Source organism: Rhinatrema bivittatum, chromosome 1, assembly GCF_901001135.1.
Source record: "Rhinatrema bivittatum chromosome 1, aRhiBiv1.1, whole genome shotgun sequence".
Classification (NCBI taxonomy): domain Eukaryota; kingdom Metazoa; phylum Chordata; class Amphibia; order Gymnophiona; family Rhinatrematidae; genus Rhinatrema; species Rhinatrema bivittatum.
The window spans coordinates 695,382,533-695,402,429 of NC_042615.1; the positions used below are offsets into that span (position 1 = coordinate 695,382,533).

At 38.9% G+C, this 19,897-nt stretch overlaps 1 protein-coding gene across 1 annotated transcript in view; it reads right to left on the reverse strand.

The window, feature by feature from the left end:
• AP3B1 (adaptor related protein complex 3 subunit beta 1) overlaps nt 1-19,897 on the reverse strand; it is a 1,093,919-nt gene that overhangs the window by 202,604 nt on the left and 871,418 nt on the right. The window contains 1 exon segment of the mRNA XM_029575420.1: nt 12,896-13,127. Within this exon segment, the coding sequence (XP_029431280.1) occupies nt 12,896-13,127 (232 nt within the window).

Below are 19,897 nucleotides of genomic sequence, written 5' to 3' on the forward strand. Positions count from 1 at the left end.
TCTGCGGAATCATGGGACACCAGGGCCTGCAAAATAAATTAATGTAAGACAGCTAAATTGCATACAAAACTGTTAAACCAAGGGTGCTCAAACTGGTCCTCAGGCACCTTCCCCTCCAGCCAGTCAAGTTTTCAGGATATCCCTAACGAATATGCATGAGAAATATTTGCATACATAGGAGATTGTGCTTGCAATAAATCTAATGCACATTCATTAGAGATATCTTGAAAACCCGATTGGCTGGCCTCCCCCAAGGACTGCTTTGAGCATACCTGAATTAAACTACATACATATTAGTTTCTTCACCCCCAAATAATAACCCTGAAAAACTTTAAGATCATATTAAACTTTTTTTTTTCAACAGCTATTTGGTTAAAGCATTTATAAGAGTGAGGTCAGGCCACAGGGAATAGTGGCCAACTCTGATCCTCGACTGCCACAAACAGGCCAGGTTTTCAGGATATCCACAATGAATATGCATGAAATAGGTTTGCATGCACTGCCTTCATTGTATGCATATTTACCTCATGTATATTCATTGTGGATATCCTAAAATCCTGGCCTGTTTGAGGCTCTCAAAAACCGGAATTGGCCACCCCTGCTGTAGGGGACCAAATCACTAACTTGAGTGTTCATAAAACCACAGAATACTGGAATCTGGCTTCAGGGTTATGGACAGGATCCTAGCTTATATTCTTTGTATAGAGTCTGCATTCCTATGAGCTATAATAATGGACCAATGAAAATGTTACACATAATGATACTAGCCTTAGGTACAGTTCTACTAATGGAGTGAGCATTTTTATTGGGCGATATTAAATAATTGCAGGAAGGACTAACACAGTTGTGTCATTTTGGGTAAATCCTAAACTCAATACATGGCTTTATTCACTCTGCTGGCAGCACTCCATTCACTCAAAAAATTGAAGAGTATGTCATGAGTCACTGAAGAGAAAAAAAAAAACCACTGCACCACACAATAATGCAGAACTTTGGAGATGAAAAACTACCTTTCTAATTATAGAACGCCACCTCAGTTCAACTACCATTCATGCCTTTCTCATTTATTTTATAAAGCTTTAAAACAGAGTTCTTCCAGAAAATTAGAAATGCATGGAGCAGTTTGCTGAATTCTTTGGCTGATCCCCATGCATTCTGCAGTGCACTGCCTTTGCTACAGGTTTGGCAATCAAAAGTGCCCCAAGCAGGGTATGTTTCAAATTCTACTGTTAATGGCATAGGCTCCTAGGAGATGAACTGTAATATAAGCAGATTCATTCTTAATATTTGACTGAATGCAATTTCATCCTACCGGAGGGATTAATGGTGTGGGTAGAATGATTCATAGAAGCTTGTAACACTGATTTAACAACACATTCATGGCAAAGTAGTTCTGCACCAGAATTTGTGTTGAGAAAAATTGAATTTTTCTATATAAGATTTGCTCCTAGTCCATGAAAAGTTGATTAGTTACTTGATGGTTCAATCAGGTGTTGAAAAAAAAGTAGTAAACCTCTCTCTGTGGCAGCTGACAGCTATTATGCTTGGACAGCCTGCAAGTCCTAGTCCCCCATTCACGCAGACTAAAACCACTCAACTCAATTTATAAACAATATCAAATTTAGACTGTTTGTACTGTTGCTAAGCTCCTGTTATAGTGATGTACTTAAAAAACAAAAAAAAAAAACAAAACCAAAAAACCCACTGTCCTCATTTCAGTAGCACCTCTCAAAGGAATATGTTAAAAGCTAAATATAGTAAAATAGTAAATAAACACAAATGGCCCATCCAGTCTGTCCAGCAAGTTTTTTGAGGATTGTAACTGCCTCTCTGTGCATGCTATCCCAGTGATTTACCAACATCCTAGGGATCCTTATCTCATGATTTTTTAAATTCAGGTACTGTTTATTTTCTTCGATAACTTCCTAATACCACAATGGAGCTAATTTATTGCATTCAATATATATCACAACAGCACAAATCTTTTAAACTGGCAGTTTGTCAGTGAAAAAAAAAATCTATTATACTGTCAAAAATTACAATAATAGCAATAAGGTTTCACCACATGCTTCATTAGGCACTTGAAGCTGAAATTAATTTATGGCAACCTAAATACTATTGTGCATTATTGTCTGAGTATCATAGGCCTGTTTGCTGACACACAGATGATACTGTATGTTATTTCACCTCATCAGGAGTGATCACTAAGCTGAAATACTTTGTCGTAATTTATACAACTAATAGCACAAGAAGCTTGGCCTAGAACTATAGGAAAGATCAGAGGTCTTAGACTATCTCCCTGCTGTCAAGAATAAAAACATCTAGCAATTATTCGTTTAATCTGTTCTGTACTTATCACACAAAACATGAGAGAGAAATGGGATATCTTACAAAGTTCAAAAAGACATTTTCATCGGTTTGTTTATTTATTTATTTTTGGGCACAGGAAAACATCATCTTGAATGAGATGGGTCCGGGAGGCGACCGTGTGAGAATGACTATCAGGGAGGTGACAGAGAGACACTGGTCAGGGAGGTGATAGATATGTGAGAGAGAGTGAAAGAGAGACTTTAGGGAAGTGACTGGTATGTGTGTGTGCGCGCGCAAGAGTGAAAGATTGGTTGAGGAAATGACTAGTATGTGAGAGACAGAAACTGGTTGTGGGGGCATGACTGGTGTGTGTGTGTTTGTGTAAGATACAGACTGGTTGAGGGCCCTAAGGAAGAGGACCATGAGGACAGAGCTTCAGCAGTCACTACTGCTTCTGGGGTGTACCACTGACCTGCAAGGAAAAAGAGTAGGAGAGTTGCTGTAGAGGATAAGTTAAGGTGGCTTTTTAAGTTCATTTTTCTTGATTGACTGTCATTTTAATTATTGGGTATTATGGGATGGCTGCTGTCTGAAATATTTTATTGGTGTTTGGAGAATTTTAAATAATTTTTTTATGAGTTTCTAATTATTGGATGTTACTCTATCAGTTGTTGTGAAACATGTATTCTCTTTATTAGTATAGTTTTACAATTATTTTATATTTCTTGAGGAATGTATAAATAGAGACATGCAAAGAAATACTGAACTGGAAACACCAAAAAGCCAAACTCTGTATGCAGTTCAACAATGGAAAAACAAAAAAACATTAGCTTTATGGTTTCTTTATTCTGTATTTGATCAGGGTCTGTCTGTATTCTGTATGTGTGACCCAATTAAGGGTGTTCTGCAAGCTTTTAGTTTCTGTGTAGGATCTATAGCAGCTTGGCTTGGTCTGTTTTCCTGATAGGAGGTATAGTGATGTTTAGGGCCTGGTTTAATATTTATAGTGTTGCCACTATAAATATTGTGTTGTTACTATTTGAGTTTGTTCCATAATACAGGTGTAACTTTATGGATTAGTTTGTGTGCATTATTGCAGATCATGGGAGTATGTTAGGTGCTATATTTCTATTTCCAATTCTGTAGGTTTGCACCGCATGCAGTTTGGCTATTTTGGGTTTCCACTCCAGTTTCTCTCTCCATATTTGCAAGATGTGGTCTTTCTGTATTTTGTGAAGGCTGGTTTTGCGTGTGTAACCAAGGTGAGGTATATTACTAGCATGTAGACATGTCATAATGCCTCTGTATCGCTCCATGGTGAGACCGCATCTTGAATACTGTGTACAATTCTGGTCGCCACATCTCAAAAAAGATATAATTGTGATGGAGAAGGTACAGAGAAGGGCTACCAAAATGATATGGGGAATGGAACAGCTCCCCTATGAGGAAAGACTAAAGAGGTTAGGACTTTTCAGCTTGGAGAAGAGACGGCTGAGGGGGGATATGATAGAGGTGTTTAAAATCATGAGAGGTCTAGAACGGGTAGATGTGAATCTGTTATTTTCTCTTTCGGATAATAGAAAGACTAGGGGGCACTCCATGAAGTTAGCATGTGGCACATTTAAAACTAATCGAATAAAGTTCTTTTTTACTCAACGCACAATTAAACTCTGGAATTTGTTGCCAGAAGATGTGGTTAGTGCAGTCAGTATAGCTGTGTTTAAAAAAGGATTGGATAAGTTCTTGGGGGAGAAGTCCATTACCTGCTATTAATTAAGTTGACTTGGAAAATAGCCACTGCTATTACTAGCAACGGTAACATGGAATAGACTTAGTTTTGGGGTACTTGCCAGGTTCTTATGGCCTGGATTGGCCACTGTTGGAAACAGGGTGCTGGGCTTGATGGACCCTTGGTCTGACCCAGTATGGTATGTTCTTATGTTAGTGAACTGCTGTCTTTTCGTAAGTAGGGCTATTGCTGTTACTGAGATGACACCAGAATATCTTTTTTGTATGCTGAGTTGTACAGGGAATGTCCTAGTTCGGTTCTGTACTCATTGTTGTGGGAGGGGTGGGGGGGTGTTTCCTGCTCCAGGCAGTGCTAGTGGGACTGATGGATGGAAATATGTGCATAAGCATCTTTTAGTTCCAGAGTGTTCATCCACTCTCCCCTCTGGATAAATGGAAGAACTGTGTGAAAGGAATTCATTTTGCATTTCTTCTGGAGTAGATGCTTGCTTAGGCTTTTTAAATCAAGGATGGACCTCAGCTCTTTCTGATTTCTTTCTTGAGGATAAGGAAGTAGCAGGAGTAGAACCCCTGGCCATGGTGATGCGGAGCAATCTGTTCCATTGCCCACTGTTTGAGGAGCGAGTCCATTTCCAGATGGAGCTGTGTCGAGTGAGATGGATATGATTAAGGCTAAGTGATGAGGAGGTGTGGGAAGCTGGGAGAAATGCAAGCAGTATTCAGACTCTACATTCTTGAGAACCCAGCTACTCCTCCAGAAAGTACTGGATTCTCCTCCCTAACAAAGAAGATAGCTGCTGGTTTTAATAAGTGGTCAAAAACCTGGTTCAAATTTGGGCTGGATTTATTGATTTGCCTTTGGCTGGAGTTCACACTGTCGAGTGCAAGCTGGAAGTTTTTGGTGCTGCAGAAGTAAAGGTGGGATCCAATATCATTGGAATTGCTGGAAGGGGTGTCTTTGGAAACATAGCCTTTTAAAACATGATAGTTGTGCCTTACAGAAGACTGTTGTACCTGTCCTATAGAGAGAGGGACTGGATCACCATGTATTGTTCCTTTATTTGAGCAATTATTTTTCTGAGCTTTTCTCCAAAAAGATGATCACCCAAGGCAGGGAAAGTCTGCCAACGTCTCATGGACATCATCACCACATAGGCTACTGGCTCTCAATGAAGTCATGCAGCGTGCTTCAATGGAGGCTCTTGATGAGCATGCTGTAGTACTGAATGCATCATAGATGGATCAAATAAGAATGCATATACATTCTTCAGCATTCAAGAGTGACTGAGGATCTGCAATTCTGCTGTCTCTGGCCAGAAGAAAAGGTTTTAGTTTTTGTATACAATCACGTAGTATTGAACCATTAGAACTGGTTAAGCGGAAATCCATGCATTAAGCATGGAGTTTTGGAACATCTTTTTATCAAAATTGTCCAGTAGCATGGGATCTTTCCTGGGCAAAGTATTCAAATATGTCTGTTTTCTTTGCACTTTAAAGAACCAATTCTATCACCACTGAATAATGGGGTAATTGCACTATTCTAATCCCTGGGGATATTTGCACACTATATTTGAGGTCTAGTTTCTTTGCAACTGGGGCATAGGAAATAGGATTTCCCCATATTCTTGTTTGCAATTCTTGCAGGATATTGTGGATTGGGATGGCTGCTGGCTCCACCAGTATTTCAAGAATTTGGAGGAGGCCAAAAACATTTGCACAAGGATCTTTGTGTTCGCACACATTAACTCCAAGTACTTTTTCCAACTTGTCCAGAAATTTGCAGTAAGAAAGGTCCTCTGGTGGCTTCGAGGGGGTGGGGAGGGAGTTGTCAGAAGGATCTCTCTTCAGAGGCTAGAGAACACTAATCCAGGAGCCAAATGAAGAAGAAAGGTGACTGAGGAAGGATCCTTGGTTGCCTCAGAGAAGTATACTCCTTGTAGATATCCTCTGAGTGGTTGGACTCCGCTGCAAATGAATGTTGTGAACTAAAACCACCTAGCGGGAGTTCTGATGGGAGTATCCCCGTGAACCGGGGATACTGGGACTCCTATTTGACAGAGTTAATCTGATATCCTGGAAAGGAGGGGGTTGGAAGGTACCCTCCTTATCTTTAACCACTAAAGTAGTAAAGAAATCCTTCACCAGCTCTACTACTTGGTTGAAGGCTGACATGCCCTCTTGTCCTGGCATAGGTGGTGGAACATCCTTTTCTGATACCAGACTGGAATCCTGCAAATCTTCCATGCTTTGCAGAAATTTGAATAGGGACCGATCTGATGTGTGAGATACTGGAGAGCAAATGGGATCTGGTGCCTCCAGATGTAGTCCAAGTTCCATTAACAGGTGGTGCTCAGGTAATTGGTGGGGATAGGGGTATCATATCCCCTTCTACCCCTGCCAAAGTTCTCAACATGCTAGCAATCAACTGATTTGGAAGCACTGCAGCATGATGCATCGATGTCAAGGTTATTGAAGACCAATGGATTTCGTGTTCTGGGGCTCAATGTGTTGATGGTGCCGATGCATTGGGAATGCGCAGACAATGATGAGATTTGATTTTTTGGCAATGGTTGCCCTGGCAGCTCCACAGAGTGGCATCTCTTTTTGACACATTTATTTAAAAATCATTTATGTATCACCTAACAGAGTATATCTTCCTATGCGATTTACAACATCAAATTACACAAGTTATGCAATCAAATAAAAATAAAAATAGAATAAAATAAAAATATAGATACAAATAAAAATCAGCTCTATCAGATAAATTTTTTCATGAAACAAGTTTTTAAAGCTTTCCTAAATTTAAGCAAATCTGTCTCTTCTCTCACAAAAGGTGGTAATTCATTCCAGAGTTGAGGGATCACTCCTGAAAAGGATTTTACTTTCAGGTTCATCCTGAACTTTCAATAAATGACCTGACATTGATCTCAAGCATCGATTAGGTTTATACCAAGTTAAACGATTATGCAACTATGATGAACCTATTCCTTTTAACGTTTTAAAAGCCAAAACTAGATTTTTAAATTTACATTTAGCTCTCAATGGAAGCCAATGAAGATCTAATAATAATGGCTTAGCCGGGGTTCTCATCATACTTCCTGTCACTATACGAGCCACTGTGTTCTGAATTATTTGCAATTTATGAGAAATTTTTACAGGGAAACCTAAAAATAAGGCATTACAATAATTGAGATAACACCAAAGCAAAAACAACTGTTCTTAATACTGCAGTATCCAGGAAAGGTTTAATTTGCCTAAGCAATCTAATCCTAAAATAACAAGTCCTAACCAAACCTGAAATATGTTTCTCTAAGGTCAAAGAAGAGTCAAGTTGAATCCCTAGAGTTCTAACTTCTTCCTTAGGAAAAATCTTCTCCCCCATAAACTTCAAAGGAAAGTCACATCTATTATCGCCCAAATAATCTCCGTTTTCTTAGCTTTCAAAACCAACCTACTCTCAATTTAGCCATTCCTTCAATGATTCCAGATAAGATCCCAATTGCTTATAACATTCCTCCCGATTTGAACCCAGAGGAACAATAATCTGAATATCATCTGCATACATGTATGCCTTCCGAATAATCGCACCAACTCCGCTCATAAAAATGTTAAACAAATTTGGGGAGATAGATGAGCCCCATGGTACTCCACAACCTACATCTGCAACAGCAGAGAAGGTACCTTGAAACTTTACCACCTGCTTTCTTCCTGAAAGAAAATCTTGCAACAATTTCAGAACTATGCCCCCAATCCCCAAGGCTTTACAACATTTCAGTAATAGTTGGTGATTAACCAAATCAAAGGCACCTGAAAGATCTAACATTACTAATAATGCACCATCATCTATATCAATCAATGGTAAAGCATCATCCATTAGGGCACCAATAATGTTTATGTACTGCAACCACACCTAAAACCAGCTTGAGCTGGATCCAAAAGATCAGCTGATTCTAAAACATCAGAAACCTGCTTAGTGACAGTTTTTTCTAACACCTTAGCTACAAATGAGAGATTTGAGATAGGTCTATAACTACTGAAAATAATCTAGGATCTAAACTTTCAATTTTTTATAAAAGAGAAACCATCACCATTTTACAATAAGTAGGCACAGATCCAACTTCCAAAGACTTAACCACTTTCTGTAAACATGTCAAAACTTTGTTTGAACAACCATTTAATAGCAATGATGGATAAACACCTAAACAAGAGTTAGTTGACTAAAAGAGAGAGATTCAAAACAATCCATCTTAACATCCAATTTTCCAGTATGATCTAAATCTTCACCACCCTCTAATTGAATTGAATCAACCCTATCCAGTTGGCCCACTAAAACCTCAATTTTTTCCCTAAAGAACTCAGCCAAATGATTATAATCTGGGATTCCATGAAAAATGGGTTTATTACTCTTTTGAGTACCAACCAGTGATTTCACCACATTATAAAAAATTTTGGGGTTATAATCAACCGCTTTAATCTTGTTCATATATTTCTTTTTCGCTAAAACAATCTCTTTAAAATAAGCTGAATTGACTCTTTGCCATATCTTTTTTTCCTCTAACCCAAAATTACTTCACCATTTTCTCTCTAGAAGGTGACATTTTCTTTTGAGATCTGCTAGATCAGAAGAAAACAGAGAAGTTGCAAATCTACCATTTAATTTACCTTTTTTATTTATTTATTTTTTTTTTAACTTCCACTCCCTTCTTTACCATGGCCTCTGATAAAAGGTCTAACCACCCCTGATTTAAACTTTCAATATCCTCTTCATTAATCTTACTCCAACAAACATCAGCACATTCATCCATAGCAGAATAAAATTTAGAAAAATCAATTTTTCCCCAATTACAAAACAATCCTACATCATCTTTTTTATCCTGATCTGACATCCTAAGAACTTTAAAACTAAAATTAAGCAATAAATGATCTGTCCTCGGTAGTTCTCTTTTAACTATAAATCTCAGATCACCCCTAAAGCTTCATCTGAGCCAAAAATCAAATCTAATAAATATCCTTTCACATGAGTAGCTCCAATAACACATTGATGTAAACCCCCTGCATTCAAAACATCTAAAAACTCTGAAACCTTAAAACCAAATGAAAGATCTTTATGTAAATTAAAATCCCCTAGCACTACCAAATATGAATATTTTGTCACAAGCACTAATAAATTTTCCACATCTTCTTTCCCATGAAGAGACAAAAAAATCAGAAGGGCAATACCAAAGAGAAAATACAATGGGTTTCTGATAATCTAACTTAACAACAATGCTATCAGAACCTGGAATCTGATCTATAAAGATACATTTTAATGGGATAAAGTTTCTAGAAATCACCACTACCCCAACTCCACGTTTACCTTACCTATCACAAGTAGGAATATCTTACCCTTTAGAACATATTTGAGTTTTGTTTTTTTAATTCTTTATTTTGAAATTTTGAAATTATCCCAAGAAATAACTCTTGTACAGAAAATTTGATGTCTTTAACATAGGAAAAAAAAAATTTCACTAAATAAATAGAATACATTCATATTCCATATCATATATATATTCCAGACATTTAAATTATAGGAAACTGAGAGGGGGTAATAAAGCGACAACAATGAAAGAATAGAAATAAATATACGACTGAGAAAATAGGCTCGCCAGATAGTGCTACAACCAATTTTTTCTTATACCGAACCTGTTGTGGTTGCCTCAAGGGAGCGTGCCACTAAGAACACTCTTAGGTGCTCAGGTTCCTGAAAAACATCAACATTTAGATATCTGACACAGGCCTTATATACGGATATTTTAGTATAAACCTGGCTCCAAGCTTAAGTACATCAGAACGCATCAACAACACTTCTTTGACGTATTTGCGTAACTTTAATTACATCAGGAAAACCCCAAATTGGATAACCATAGAACAAGATTAGTCTGTTTCTAAAGAAAAGTCTCGTAACATGATTGCGTTCCAATAGAAAAGCAAAAGAAACAAGTAGTGACTTTCTTTGATTAATCCCCGTTTCCACGGGCATCTCCAATATATTTGTTAAATCCAAGGTTAATGCTTGACCTTCTGAAGAATTTGGTTTTTCCACCTGATTGCGCAGTTGAAGGTAAAAAGCTTTCACAATAACTGGTAAAGCTGCTTCAGGAATTTTAAGAATTTGTTTCATATAAGCCTTAAATAACTCTAAAGGCGAGATTGATCTTATTACTGGAAAATTCAAGATTTTGAGGTTATGTGCCTTTAAGTCATTTTCAACCACCTCCAATCTTTTACTTGCAATTCTTTCAGACTCAATTAATTTTTGTTGCTTATTTTCCATAGAGGTGGTCCTCTTATCCAACTCTGCCACCTTCTTATTGAAACTTGGTATTAAGTTATTATTTAGAACTGTTTGATTCTTTGTATCCAATGTAACCTATGACAGAATTTTGATAGAGTTTTCAAGTGATTTTAGAACAGTCCAGATCCCATCCGGAGTAATATTTTCAGGTCCAGTTGTTATTGAGCGCACTGTGAGAGCTCTCAGCTGGCTTTATCCCACTTCCATAACAGTACCTTGTAATGATGGTAATTCAGGAACACCCTACGCCAACGGTGTGGAGGCCATGATTGATCTCTCCAAACCTCCCGAGCTCACTCCTCCCAACGACTGCAGCTCACGGGTTTCCTCCAGGTCTCCGTCCCGTTTGGCCCCGCTGCTCCTGTCCCAGACCATCGCCATGGCCGCTCTTGCTTCCACCAAAGCAGGGTAAGGTAAATCGCTGTTCCCAGGGTGAGCAAGCTTGCTCAGCGCTCCAGGGCTTAGCATAGTGTCATGGGTTAAGGGGGATGGCATGTGCTCCTCTGCTGTTCCCCCAGCGACCAAGCTCTCCTGGCATTGAGGTTGCAGCCCCTGTGAAGAACCCTGCGATTTGAGGCTGTAGGGGATCAATCAAGGGTGAGTTTACATTCTCACCCCTTAATCTACCCTCTCTCTTTGTGTGAGGCAAACAAGCAAGAAAAGTTTAGAAAGGAAAGCCTCTCCTCCAGCGTTCTCAAATAGACCTATACAGCGGCGGCCATCTTGCCTCCCCCATATTTGAGTTTTAACAACCCCCAAACTCTTAGAAAACCAGGTCTCTATAAGATAAAGAATATCAATATCCCCTTCTAATAAATTATCATGAATTTGAGGCCAATTTTTACAAGTAAAGCAAACATTAATAAGAACAACAAGTAGCTCTCTCTCTAAATCTACAAATTTATCCAGCTTTATAAAGTTTAATGTACTCTCCCTCTTCACATTTATTAAAAACGTCTGATCCAACAAAATATTCCCCCTTCATTTTTTACCATAACCTCTGTAAAAACTATATCTATCCCATCAATCAATTCTCCCCTCATTTATACTTCCAAATATCTCCCAAAGAGGCTCCCCAAGAGTTGACCCTTTTTGGCTCGCCGCCGCCGCCGCAAGCCACAGTAGCAGCTCTTTGGAGCGGTAATGAAGGTCCCAGGAGGTGGGAACCCATGGCTTCAGGTGAGGGGGCGGGGCAGCAGACCTGATGGCGTTGAAAGAGTCTAATCCTCCTCACAGTGGTTTCTTTGGAGGAGGTAAGCCCCAGCGCACAGTTCCAGAACCGCACCAGTTCTTAATTGCTGACCTCAGTAGCAGCTCTAAGCAGTGGTAATGTTTACTTGAGCCCAAGGATTTAGTCTGTTCCGTTGAAGAGGGAGACATTTTGGAGGAGCTGTTGCTCAATTCCATTCTTGATGAGGTAGATGAGGCTGCACTTCTGGAAGAGTACAGACTGCGGCCTCTCTGAGACTTACATAGTTCCTCCATTTTCTAAGCCCTCAACTTTTGAAAATGAGAAAAATATGGCCACAAGTTGATTGTGAGCCTGTCCATGTCAGCCTTAGCACAAGATATGACCTTTGGTGATGGACAATTTTTCTACTACAAATATAGTTCCTGAAGCCACTCACAGTGGCTTTTCTTCTTGTTGAACATCCTGAAGAAAAATGTTCTCTTATCATTTTTTTTAAAATTAGCACTGAAAATTGCTGTTAGTGGGCTGCTGTGGCGGCAAGGCAACTTTTAGAGAAAAAATATGAAGAATTTACTGAAAAAGAGTGACAGAAATACACATCCATGCTGATGCCCAGACAAAAAAAAATTGAGGAGCTTATGAGACAACGCCCAGGCAAGAATTTCTGCACATGCTCAGTAGAGCAAAAGCTCTACTAGTTAAGAGAGAGTGGTACGTTCAGTGCTGATGGATGAAGTCACCCACACATTATGGCTAATTCAGCCCTGCTTGTTGGCAGAGAATTTCTATCCTTATAACTTTAGGCATATTTTCAAAAGCAAACTATTCAGGTTATACTAAGTATCCATGTACACTTGCAGCTGCTATTTCTGCGGGTTGACTTACATGGGCATATAGTAAAATCCAATACAATTACACTGTTTTCTCCCCAACCTAAACATGCCCCTTGGAATGCCCTTTTTTGAGTGGTTAAGCTCAATGGATCTAAGAAACATAGAAATGACAGCAAATAAAGACCTTACATTCCATCCAGTCTGCACTAATTATTTAATTAATTAGCTATATCAGCTTGAAAATTGCCTTCCAAATGTTTTAAATACAACTAAACTTAAAAAATAATCAAGCATGGAGATAATGTTGTAATTAAATATTTGGGAGATGGTTTGTATATCCAAAGTTCTAACATTAGTAAAATTGCAGCATGGTAATTAGAAAACCGTGAAATGCCAGCGGCATAATTTTTTTTACTGCTTAAAGAAACAATCACTATTGTTAAGATAAAAATTGATTTAAAAAAATGATTTAGTTACCTATAGGGTTGAAGGCATGCATCTGCATGCCAGACGATAGTTTTTTTTCTTCTAAGTGAATATTCTCTACCTTCTGGTCAGTTGTGTTGGTGAATGTAATTTGTACAGACACCATTTGAGCTCCAAAAATGCATGGCTGTCTTGGGAAATGATACTGGGCTGCTAAGCCATTTCCACTCATTCGATGGAGAAGCTCATGAGTCTTCAATGGCACATAGACAGGGTTGCTGACCTGTTATGTAGAGATAAGCAATTAAGAACATACAGTATAGCTAATGTGGCAAATACAGTACAATTGACATAAGAAAGAAAAGCACATGTCAATCAATCACTTTACCTATAACTTGCCTTTCCTAGAAGTTCAACATAAGGTACAAAAAATTAAAAAAAAATCCCAAAATACATTAAACATAAAACTAAAGATGCATCAACAATCTAAAATAAAAAAATCTATAAATAAAACACAAAAAAATAAATAACACCACAAATAGAACCCCCCCTAACAAAGCATAGTAATATGCTCTGCATTTTATTTTATGTATGTTTGGAACTCACTGAGAATTTAAGATCATGGAAGTAATACATCTTTAAAATTAAATTAAATAAATAAAAGCATGAGATCATAAGACACAGCATCCCACCCAATTTATTACATCCACACAAGAAAAACTATACACATAAAAAACAGACATACAACTATACATTTATCACTGAAAAATCTAAATGGCAAAATGTTGAAAAACTGGGATTAGAAACAGAGAAACATGATAGTAGAAGACAGTCTTTCCCATTCACTTTGCCCACCTGTCCAATTAATTTAGCATTGTTATTCCCATCACTTCCTTAGAGGTCCCTGTATTTACTCCATGCTTTCTTGAATTCAAATACTGTTTTTGTCTCCACCACTTCTACTGGGAGGCTACTCCACATATCTACCACCCTCTCTGTAAAGAAATAATTCATAAGATTACTCCTGAGTCTACCCCCTTTCAACCTTAGGAAAAACTTGGTGGTTTAGGTTCAATAGTGGCTTAAGCAGATTCAAAGCGCATCTCAGAGTTCGGTCCGGTTCAGGTCAGGCTGAACAGTTAACACAGAAGTTCACTACTTTGTCTTACAAGCACAAAAACAATTTGTATAATAAAAGACTCATGGGCAATGTTTCTGCTAAGGATTGGGTTGCTGTGAGCAAACATTTTTTGTTACATTACTCTAAGCTCTACTTTCTTTGATGTAAAAAACCTATCAATGTTATGCTCAGAGCTACCGCCCAGGAAAAAGATCTAGGCATCATAGTGGATAATACTTTAAAATCGTCGGCTCAGTGTGCTGCAGCAGTCAAAGAAGCAAACAGAATGTTAGAAATTATTAGGAAGAGAATGGTTAATAAAACGGAAAATGTCATAATGCCTATATCGCTCCATGGTGAGACCGCACCTGGAATACTGTGTACAATTCTGGTCGCCACATCTCAAAAAAGATATAGTTGCGATGGAGAAGGTACAGAGAAGGGAAATCAAAATGATAACGGGGATGGAACAGCTCCCCTATGAAGAAAGGCTGAAGAGATTAGGGCTGTTCAGCTTGGAGAAGAGACGGCTGAGGGGGGATATGATAAAGGTCTTTAAGATCATGAGAGGTCTTGAACGAGTAGATATGAATTGGTTATTTACACTTTCGAATAATAGAAGGACTAGGGGGCATTCCATGAAGTTAATAAGTAGCACATTTAAGACTAATCAGAGAAAATTATTTTTCACTCAACGTGCAATAAAGCTCTGGAATTTGTTGCCAAAGGATGCGGTTAGTGCAGTTAGTGTAGCTGTGTTCAAAAAAGGTTTGGATAAGTTCTTGGAGGAGAAGTCCATTAACGGCTATTAATCAAGTTTACTTACGGAATAGCCACTGCTATTAATTGCATCAGTAGCATGGGATCTTCATAGTGTTTGGGTAATTGCCTGGTTTGGCCTCTGTTGGAAACAGGATGCTGGGCTTGATAGAGCCTTGGTCTGACCCAGCATGGCAATTTCTTATGTTCTTATACATGCTCATGGTCATACATACTCCTCTCTTTTACATACAAAGGTTCTCTCTCTCTCACACACACATTATGCATGTGTGTGCATGCCTGTGCATGACACAAGCTCTCACAGGCACACAGAAATGCACACAGGTTCTCACTCAGACATACACACACAAAAGCACACAAGCTTTCACAGTCTCACACAGATATACATGCATTGCACACAGGATCTCACACAGACACACATACATAGGCTCTCACACCAGTGGTGTACCTAAAGTATTTGGCACCTGGAACAGATACTTGTTTTGGTACTCCCATGCCCCACCCCTATATATAATTTTAAAATTTCCTAATCATGAATAAACATGGATATTTCAGAACAGCAGACATCAAATAACACCCAATAATTAAAACTAATAATGATTTTAAAAATCCCTCCCTCTCTATATCTTTCATCCTGAGATTGTCGTACATTGGGGGCGCATCCACACACACACACTATGCTTCCTCTGTCTCTCTCTCTCTCTCTCACACCCACACAAAAACGTAACTAAAAACTGCAATAAGCCAGACTCTAGGCCTGATTCATTAAGCTGTTTTCGCATAGTCACAGAATAGGAAAGAAGCCTTAGTTAATCAGGCTCTCTGTATGCAGTGCAACAATGGAAAAGCAGAATCACCACCATTCTTCAAAACAATACAACCAAGAAATATAAATCAATCAGAATTATAAAACTGTATTACTAAAAAATATATTTCAAAACAGCTGACGAACAGAATAACATGTAATAATTAAAAACTCCTGTACAAATTTTAAAAATTTCCTATACAGCAATACAATTTTTCAAAACAGCAGTCATCAAAAAACACCCTACTAATTAAATTGAGGAGAAAAATGCTCATGCTCCATATCTGGGAATTTTTGACTTACTGTCACCATAAGACTGAATAGATTAGTGGGAGGGGAAGGGAGATGCCCAACCTCCCTCTTCTCATATATGTACACACACAAAAACATTCCCTCTTTCAAACTCACAAACTTAGTCCTTTCTCTCTCAGGCATATACAGTATGCTTACACACACACTAGCTCCTTGACTCTCTCAGGTACATATGAACACACCCAGAGACACTCCCTTGCTCTCAAGCACATAGTTGCACGCACACAGATACCCCCTCTTTCTCAGGCATACATGCTTACACACACACACAGTCACCCTTCTCTCTCAGGCACACTTGCTTATACATACACACTCCTCTCTCAGGCACATATACTTGCACACACACATACACATGCTTCCTCTCTCTCAGCACACAAAACACATACTCAACAGCAGCTCATCTTTAGCAGGTGGGCAGGATGTGATTCTCCTTTGACCGCGGGACCTCCTTTAGTTGGATTGCTGGGCAGGCCACGGTCCCCCAGCAGCCGTGGTGCCTCCTTCATTTTGGCCAGCAGGCAGAATGTGATACCCAGCAGCCACTGGTCTCCTCTATTTGGGCCGCTGGGTGGGATGGGATTCCCCCGGTAACCGCAGGCCTTCTCCATTTCGGTGGCCAGGCAGGATAAGATCCCCTGGCGGTCACAGGCCTCCTCCTCCATTTGGGCCATTAGGCACGATGGGATCCCCTGGCAGTCATGAGGCCTTCTCCATTCGGGCTGCTGGGTGGGATGGGATCCCCTGGCGATCACAGGCTTCCTCCATTTGGGCCACCAGGTGGGATGGGATCCCCCAGTAGCCAGAGGCCTCTTCTCTGCTGTGGGCCATGATGGTATGAGCTTCACTGTGGCCTCACTGGTCTTCCTGTGCTGGGGGGGAGGGAAGAGGAGCTGTGCGCGGTCGTAAAAAAGTTGTGCACGTTCACAGCTTAAAGGGAACACCGCTCACAGGTCTCCTCTGGGTCTCCATGGCTTGGCCCTCTGCTCCCGAATTGCTGGGAATGCTATGATGTTTCCGCAATGCCTTTTGAATTCTTAAGGAGCAAGCCATATCCTCAGGAGTGGGATAACATGTCTGGGCTTGGGAGAGCAGGCAAGCCATTTCTTCTTGTTCTATTTCTATATAGCCACAAAGTGGCTCAGAGACAATGCTCTCACCTCTCTCTGCACCAGTCTGCCTGTTAAGTTCCCCCTCTTTTGTTCAGACACTATTATACTACATAAAGCCTTTGCATTGCTTATGGGCATATATCCTCAAAAAGTGTATCAAAATATTAGAAAAATTATACAAATGGACAAAGTGAAATCAAGAGAACACAAAAAATTGTGAATATTGTCAAAGCTGAGGCCTTTTTCCTTAGTAAGTTAACTAAAGGTATATGTAATTATACTGTCAAATATGTCAATAGATTTTACAGGTGATGTTCCCCCCACCCCCCACCGATCAGGTAAAAATAAACCCAGGGGACATTTTCTCATGTTAAAAAGAAAATAGATTTTATCTCCTTAAGAGTAAAGTATTCTTTCCTCAAAGATTACTGAAAATGTGGCATATATGCCATAAGTAAACTATAAAATATATTTTAAAAAAAGACTAGATTTGATCATTTAGGAAAAAAAATTGGCTATATGTAGTAGTTACATTTTAGGGAAAATGCTGATCTATGGACTTAGGAACGAGAATAAATTTATATTCCAATGTGTCAAATAATTAGAGCCAGATAAAAATTCATAGCACAGCAGAAAAAAAGAAATATGTAGAAACAGATGTTGGCTAATTAGACAATTGACCTTTATGGGCATCTGGTCTTTTTTCCACCTAACCAACTATGCAAACATTTCAGATATTTGGATCCATAAAGATAATTCACAAAGCTTTTCCCATCTAGCCCAGGTCAACGAATCACCTATTTCTAGAGTAAAAGAAACAGAATACCTTCAAGGTATAAAGCTCTAATCAGAGGATTACAATCTTTTTAAATCTATCTATACAGTTTCATCCATATTCTCATCTAAATTCCAAGTAACACACGCATCAAATCCTCTCAACATCAAATCCAGCAGATACCAAGGTAAGGTAGTACTAGGGATGTACATTTGTTTGAAACAAATGGGTAAAATGCAATGAATGAGGTCATTTTTGTTTCATTTATGGACACCTCAAATGAATGGAAGATACCCAAAAATTAAATTTTAATTTCATCTATTTATGTTTTCCATTCAAGTCTATGGCCCATTGAAAAGTGCTGCAGTGAGACTAGTATTTAACATGTTTTGTATACCGTCATTCGGTTTCGCCATCATAATAGGTGGACAAAGTATCATCAGGGTTTCTACAGAGAGTATAATAGTTGAACAAGTTAGGTAACAATGGTAGAATTAACAGGGAGGGTGTTAGTTATTATATATTGGAAAAGGTCTTGAGCGACGTATCGTGGGTTTCGTGGTTGTGTTGAGATTTCATGGGTGTACCAGATGGTATCTCTGTTTTCTTGGTGTTGTATTGGGTGGGAGTCTGTTGGTGTTGATGATTGAGTGCGTCTGAGTAGGCTCTGGTGAACAGCCAGGTTTTTAACTCTTTTTTAAAGGTTTTGGTGTCTGATTGAATTCTTAGATTGAAAGTAAAGAGTTCCATAGTGAGGGGCTGATGATAGATATAGTTCTCTCATGGGTTGTTAACAGATGTGTGGGTTTTGCGTGAGGGATTTTGAGGAGGCCTTTATTCATTGAGCGAAGGTTCCTTTTTGGAGCATGTAATTCGATGTGTTTGGTGAGCCAGTAGTTTTGTTGTCCTGTGAATATTTTGTGGAGGATTGTTAAAACTTTGTAGTCTATTCTTTATTTTATTGGGAGCCAGTGTAAAGAGATGAGGGTTGGTGTAATATGCTCTTGTTTCTTAGTTCCTGTAAGAATTCTGACGGCTGCGTTCTGCAGTATTTGGAGTGGACAGATGGTAGCAAGAGGTAGGCCAAGGAGTAGGGCATTGCAGTAGTCTAAAGTTTGAAAATAAGAGAAGTTGCAGGACTGTTCTGAAATCATTCTGTGTGAGGAAAGGCTTAAGATGTCTGAGTGTCAGTAATTTGTGATAACCTTCTTTAATTTTATTTGTTATGTGGGTTTTGAATGATAATTCTTTGTCTATGGTGATTCCAAGGTTTCTAGCATGGTCAACAGGAGGGATTATTGTTTTGAGGTTTTCTGTTTTGAGTGGTTGGATGGGTGAGTCATTGACTTTTTTGTCAAGGATGATTAATTCAATTTTCTCGATGTTTATTATGAGTTTTAGGGTGGAAACACATTGTTTGATTTCTGCGAGATAGTAGGTTATTCTCTCCTAGGTTTCTTCAAGTGTGTTCTGTATTAGAACCAGTATTTGAATGTCATCAGCGTATAGGAAATGAGTCAGACCCATGTGATCCAGTGTGTGACAGATTGGTAGGAGATAAATGTTAAAAAGTGTAGCTGACAGGGCAGATCCTTGTGGGACTCCTGTATTTAGGTTCACTTTATTTGATAGGTTGTTGTTGAATATTACTTGGAAACATCTTTGAGATAAATAGAAGGTGAACCATTTTAGTATAGTGCCCGTTGCCCCTATTTCGGATAGTCTGTCGAGTAAGATGGAATGGTTGACTGTGTCGAAGGTGGCTGACAAATCTAGGAGTAATAAAATGTAACCTAGTCCTTTGTCGAATCCTCGAAGAACTGTGTCATTTAGTGATAGGAGCAATGCTTCAGTGCTTAAATTTTTCCTGAATCCAAACTGGGCAGGGTGAAGTATGTTGTTCGTTTCTAAGTAGTCTGAGAGTTGGGAATGGACGATTTTTTCTATGATTTTTGCGATGAAAGGTAAGTTTGATATGGGTCTGTAGTTTTGTATGTTTTCTGGGTCTAGGTTGTTCTTTTTTATTAATGGTTTAATGATTGCTGATTTTAGGCATTCAGGGTATTTCCCTTCGGTGAGGGAGAGGTTAATTATGTCAGTTATTGTTTTAATTACTGGGTTGTCGAGCAGTTTAATAGTTTGTATGGGGATG